Source organism: Galeopterus variegatus, unplaced genomic scaffold (assembly GCF_000696425.1).
Source record: "Galeopterus variegatus unplaced genomic scaffold, G_variegatus-3.0.2 Scaffold1260, whole genome shotgun sequence".
NCBI lineage: Eukaryota > Metazoa > Chordata > Mammalia > Dermoptera > Cynocephalidae > Galeopterus > Galeopterus variegatus.
The window spans coordinates 27138-33940 of NW_007727371.1; the positions used below are offsets into that span (position 1 = coordinate 27138).

At 38.9% G+C, this 6803-nt stretch overlaps 1 protein-coding gene across 1 annotated transcript in view; it reads left to right on the forward strand.

Annotated features, from left to right (window-relative positions):
* LOC103593027 (ribonucleases P/MRP protein subunit POP1) overlaps nt 1-6803 on the forward strand; it is a 41699-nt gene that overhangs the window by 17928 nt on the left and 16968 nt on the right. Inside the window, exons 10-11 of the mRNA XM_008575937.1 lie at nt 2286-2397; nt 2996-3115. Coding sequence (XP_008574159.1) covers nt 2286-2397; nt 2996-3115 — 232 coding nt within the window. The remainder of the gene's footprint in view (nt 1-2285; nt 2398-2995; nt 3116-6803) is intronic.

Sequence of the window (6803 nt, forward strand, 5' to 3'; positions counted from 1 at the left end):
GCTCAGCCAGTGAGCAAACCGGCCATCCCTATATAGGGATCCGAACCCGTGGCCTTGGTGTGATCGGCACCACCCTCTCCCGAGTGAGCCACGGGCCGGCCCGTAAGTTCTTATTTAAATACAGACTGCCTTTGCAGCTGTGAGTCTTGTAGAAGGGACTCAACCTCTGCTCCATAGGTGGGTTATGGGGAGTCCCCAAAGCTCCTGAAATTGTCTTCCAGTTTTTTAGTGTTTGTACTTGTGGGGTGCATCATTTCCGGGGCTAGTTTTAGGGTCTATGATCCCTAAAAAGGTTAAGAACAATATGTCTAGTTCAGCACTTTCGACAGACTTTCTGTGAGGATGATGTTCCTTTTTGCTATGCGGTAGGGTAGCCACAAGCCACATGAGGCTCTTGAATTGGGGCTGGAGTGACCGAGAAACTGATTTTGTACCTTTATTTGATTTTAACTAACTAAAAATTAAATTTGAATAACTCTGTGTGGCTAGTTGGACAGTGCGGGTCTAGAACGTAGATTAGGAATCCGGCCTCTGGGATCAGATCCTGTTTTCCTTTCTTAGTGTAGTTAACTTTTCAGTGTTTGTACCTTTATTTGATTTTAACTAACTAAAAATTAAATTTGAATAACTCTGTGTGGCTAGTGGCTACTGTGTTGGACAGTGCGGGTCTAGAACGTAGATTAGGAATCCGGCCTCTGGGATCAGATCCTGTTTTCCTTTCTTAGTGTAGTTAACTTTTCAGTGTCTTTGCCTCCCACAGATTTAACGTGGTCAAATATGTCGATAGAGCTGAACAGATTCTGAGCTTTTAGAGGAAAGATGCTGTAAAAAACAAAAGCTACTGTCCATCTTCGTTGCCTCCACTCTGGTCTCAACCACAGTGTCTCTTACCTGGAACACTGGGGCAGCTTCTTAGCTTTCCTCCAGTGTTCCCTTTTCAGTCCACTCTTCACACAGGAAGCAGAGTGGTCTTTTAACAATTTATTCACATCTCGTTGCTTCCTGATTAAAAGTTTTTGAATAGCTTCTCATCGTATTTAAGATAAAACCCAGAGCCCTCGATGGGACCTGTGTCATCTCATGCCTTCGTTGCCTCATCTCTCCTCACCTTTTGCACTTTAGCTACACTGGCTCATCAGGTTCTAGAATGTGTGAGTCTCATCTCCTTCAGAGCCTTTGCACCTGTTTTTTTTTCCCACCTGATGAACATTCTGCCTCCATCACTCTTTGCTTGGCTAAACCTTCCTCATTCTTCCAGTTTCAATCTATATCATTCTATCTGTATCATTTCAGTCTATGTTTCTTTCCTCTAGAATCCTTTCTTGATCCCCTAATTTGAATTTTATTCCTCCTGTAATTTTCAGAGCACCTGGCATACTTCCTCAATTTACATGTATAGATTTGTTTGTATATTTATGTAATGTCCATGTCTCTTGTTAGACTGTGAGCTTCATGATGGCAAGGACAGGTTGTCCTGTTCTTTACTCTGTCCCCAGTGCTTAGCATAATGCCTGGCACAGAGAAGGTGTTGTACGGTAGCCAATAAGCTCTGGAGCAAAGATTTAAACCTAGGAAGTTTATTTCCAGACCTTACTCTAAACCACTAAGCTGTGCTACCTGAATTTCTGTGAGGTAAATGGTGCCTGTGTTACAAGTCGCTTCTTCCCTTCCCGCTTCAGTGGACTTCAGTGTGAGTCATGGCAGTGGACTCCCTTCTTGGCACGCACATGATACTCGGAGTACTTTTTGAAACCTTGCTCAATTCCTAGTTCAGTCAGGAAAAAATATGTGAAGAAAATGTGTACATCTTATTAGACGTTCCCAGGAATACTGTAGCAGTGATAAATTCTTTATCTGAAGATTTCTTCAAAAGGTACTGGTTTGGTTTTCTTTTGGTGGGTGAGGAACGTTCTGTTGCTTAAATGGGAGGTGATGAAGTTGGCAGTAGTGGGCGAGGAACACAGCCTGTCTTGTAGGTACTGTGCTCGAGGGAGGCTACGAGCGTGAGGTGGCTGAGTTAGGGAGTCTCTCTGAAAACCGTGGATGTTTTCTCTAATGTGTGAAATCTTGAGAGAAGTGTAACACTGTGTTTTTGCCTCTGATTAGGAGAGTAGTTAGTCCAGTATTAGTTACTCTGTGAAATAGAGTGGCAACTTCCCTGTCTACTCCAAAAAACACTATTCTCACACACAGAAATAAAAGGTGGGGGCTGATAGCACAACCATAACAAAATTACTAAGTCTGATTTATTATCTGTCTCATGAATAGGAGTTGTTATTTTTTAGGGGGGAGAGGACGCAGAAAAGACACCTCACCGTTGGTGGATTGAAACCTGTGAGAATCCTGGTAGCATTTCCCTTCATCGCAGACAGGAAGCTGTTTTTGAATTGTTGGGAGGTATACAGAGGGAATGCAGGGTTGTATTGGGGAGGGGATGAGGGGCGGGAAATGGCTTAAAAGTGTGTTGCAGTTGGGCCTCGGACATGTAATGTTGGTTTTTAACTTGCTGCTGTTTGTTACGATACATCAAGAGAAGCAAGTAAGAGGGTACCTAAAGTCAGTGAATGAACACTGCATTCATGTTTGGTTATGAAACCACAAACAAATGAGATGTTCGTATTCGAAATGACTGGCATTCTAATATTACAGATAAATGCATATGCCAGGTACTGACCTAGAATCTAAGCTTACCTGCACAGGATTGCTCTTCTGCTCAAAGCTGCTATAGTGATCACTGATAGAAGCATGCGTGTTCATGTTGTAAAATAACCTTTTGATATTAGTTTAATATTTTTGCAAGAAACTTCATTCTTTGAATGTTAATTGCTTCTTTAAAAGTATCAGTGCGAAAAAAAGGAATATATGTTTTTAAATAGCCTAAGAAGAAAGTTTCATTAGAAAATCTGAAAGATTTGAAAATACCAGCAAATATGTATATATTATGAACAACTTTCTGTAAGTTTTTTTTGTTTTTGTTTTTTTGTTGCTGTTAAAGGAATAACGTCACCAGCAGAAATTCCGGCAGGTACTATTCTGGGACTCACAGTTGGGGATCCTCGAGTAAATTTGCCTCAAAAAAAGTCCAAAGCTTTGTCCAATCCAGAAAAATGCCAAGGTAAAGTTCTTGAAAAACCCCTGGTTTTCCTTATAATTTTGAGCAGTCCAGTCCTGTGAAAAGGGTCCTGGCTCTAACACCTCTGTAGGAACTTTATCTGTGAAAGCTTAGGGCAGTCTTTACTTGCCTATCTTGTGAGACGATTACGATCAAAAACGATGATATCTGTGGAAGTATCTTTTAGCTGTAAAACATTTCACTTGATCTTATTTTTTTCCCAAGTTCTCTGTTTTGGTATCTAGTAAAACCTGTCTCTTAGTAAAACCTGTTTCAAACGATGATATCTGTGGAAGTATCTTTTAGCTGTAAAACATTTCACTTGATCTTATTTTTTCCCCAAGTTCTCTGTTTTGGTATCTAGTAAAACCTGTCTCTTAGTAAAACCTGTTTTTAGTATCCTGTAAAACCCAGTAACACTGGGTTCTCTGAAGATGTCTGGTGTTTTAGAATTTTACTTGTGAGGAAGGGCTCTGCACCCGAAGCTGGTCTTGTGCTCAGTGGAAGCCTCTGTCTGACCATACAGATGATCCAGGTTCGAATCCTGGCAAGGCCATCCCAGGTGCTAAAGTATGAGATGTCTTGGTTTAGACTGCAGAGAGTGCCCTGAGAGTGTTGTTTGGCTGGGGTGGCATAAGATGGTGGGTTGGGGCTGGCTAAAATTTTAGTTTGATCTGGGATTTGTAGCAATTGTGATAATGTCTCATTGTATTTATTGTCATCTAAACTTGGTTAACTGGAAGAATAATTAAAATTAGCTTGTGAAATTTTGGAGAAAAAATACAGGTTTGTATCATAACAACTTCAGAGTTTTCTTTTTTTACCTCTGCACATGTTAGATAGCTTAATAAGGGAGGAATAAATTACTCTGTCAAAGCTTCACGTAAAATGTGGATTGGATGAGAGAGGAGTTTAAAGAGATATAGGTAAGTTAGTTAACTATGGAGCCCAAGACTAATCAATGAGTCATTGCCTCTTTCTTTTCTTTCCTTGACTTTTTTTAATACCAGTATGGTCTGGTGTGTCATAAAAGTTGTAGCACTTACTCTGCCATTAAATATTGACTATAGTAATTACCTTTAAGTCATAGTTAAACTCTAGTTAGTTTCTCTTGCTACCTCAAATCCTTTTATGGAATGACGCAGTTATGTATTAAACTCTTTGTAGGATTTTATGTTAACATAAATCAGTGCAAGGAAAGTAAAGGTCTATCTTGGAAAACATGATTTAATTTCTACTATAAAAGATTACCATCTTGTTAGTCATTGTGGTATTTCATTAACCTGTTTTAAGTAATTTCTTTGAAGAAGTATTTTATCTGGCATGTGAATTACATAAAGAAATCAACTTTTTAAGAAATTAGTATTATACCAATATTATTAATAAATGTAGCATCTTATCTAGGAAGACAGTTCACTTGATCTTTGCTATAAAGGCCAAGAAGCGATTAATAAGACAATTCAAAACTAAGGTTAGAAATATACTTTAATGGGCTGGGTCAATTAATAAAAGATTAATCCTTGGAAGAATTTCAGTGTCACAATGATCTAAAACTTAATTCTCTGACATACTTGTAGTCTACTTTTCTATAACTGAAGTCATTCTCTGCCTCTGTTGGCTTAGACAAAAAAGTTCTGGTGCTACTTAAACCATAAGGAAGGTTTTGTCTGATTTGGATAACAAACTGTCTTCTTGTGTGCATTGGGAATTAAAGAGCTTTTAAAAGAGAGGGTACGTGAAGAACCTGAAGCAAAGATACCCATTCCCAGATGCTTTGAAAATGTTTACTTGATCATTTTGTTCTTGAATTTGAATTAAATATTGATAATGTGTTTTTACAAATCTTTAACTTCCTTAACACAGCATTTCACTGTGTAAACTGGTTTTCTTATTTAAAAAAAAAATAATTTCTGATATACTGTCTGTTATTTTATTTGCTTTCCTTAGCATTTGCCGATTTATTTTGATAGATTATTCTAACTAGTCCTTGTCTACAAGAGAGGAATTTGCTTTAGAAAATGTTGAACTTACATTGTGCTCATAGGCTTGTTTTAATCTTTCTCTTCAAACATTCTTTGGTAGTATAACTTTGCCATACTACCCAAAACCCAGGAAGAGTCCAGTTGACTTTAGAATGATGGTGAGAGATTACCCTTTACTTTCTACATCTGTCATGAGAGCTGTTAGAGCACTCATCTGCAGCTGACTTTCAGAAGTGCCCAGTTAGCAGTCATTTTGCCACGACTTCTCTGTTTCTCCTCTTGGGTGAAAAAAACCTATTAGATTCAGCTGAGCGCCTTTAACTGTCCTGCGTATTTATCTAAAATACTGTGAATTTGAAGGCTGTAAACTTTGGTTTTACTTGGTTCCCAAACAATAAAGCTTTAGACTAGTTTTCTTTGCTACTCTGAGTAGAACTCGTTAAGAGTTTTATTAACATTTGGTGTTCTTTATTTTATTATTATTTTTATTTTTAAATTTTTTTAAAAAGATGACCAGTAAGGGGATCTTAACCCTTGACTTGGTGTTGTCAGCACCACACTCTCCCAAGTGAGCCATGGGCTGGCCCTAACATTTGGTGTTCTTTAAATGCATTCAAGAAATGAGAAAATAAGCTATTTCCTTCAGTCTTTAAGTCACAAGTCTGGAGTTAATGTAATCAATTCAAAGGCCTTTGGGTATGAAAAAGAAAGTGCCTTATATGAGTCTTGGATGAAGGATGTAGAATTACATTCAAAATCGATATTCTGGGCACACTGATATGCATGCTGACTCAGCTGGTTGTATTCTCTTTCTCCAGTGAAGACTGTTGACCTAAAAGGGCCTTCCCCTTTGCCTTCAGATATACTCTGCTTTTTTTTTTTTGTCTTTCTTTTTGTGACCAGCCGCACCACGCTCAGCCAGTGAGCACACCGGCCATCCCCATATAGGATCCGAACCCGCGGCGGGAGCGCTGCTGCACTCCCAGCACCACACTCTCCTGAGTGCGCCACGGGGTCGGCCCTACTCTGCTTTGTTTTAAATAGGCTTTATTTTTTAGAGCAATTTTAAGTTCACAGCAAAATTGAGCAGAAAATACAGTGAATTTCCATATACTTCCTGCCCCCACACATGCACAGACGCCAGAGTGGTATATTCATTACAGTTAATGAGCACACATTGACACATCATTATCACCTGAAGTTCATAGTTTCCATTAGGGTTCACTCTTGGTGTTGTGCATTCTGGGGGGTTTGACAAATGTATGATGATGTGTATCCACCATTACAGAATTGTACAGAGTAATTTCACTGCCCAGCAAGTCTTCTGTGCCCTGCCTATTCTTCCCTCCCTGCCCCCAATCCTTGGCAACCACTGATCTTTTTACTTTCTCCATAGTTTTGCCTTTCTAGAACGTCATCTAGTTGGAATCATATAGTATGTAGCCTTTTCAGATTGGCTTCTTTCTCCTTAATAATATGCATCGAATGTTCCTCCTTGTCTTTTCGTGATATGCTAGCTTATTTCTTTTCAGTGCTGAGTAATATTCCATTGTCTGGATGTACCATCTACTTTGTTTTATCTATTTATTATTTTTTGGAATATTTGAAGATGAGGTAATGCTTTCCTGTGCCTTTACACCCTAAGTATCAGCCATCTCTTTTGTCTTCAACTCAGTCTGAATACATTCCCAATTCTGTCACTCAAATCT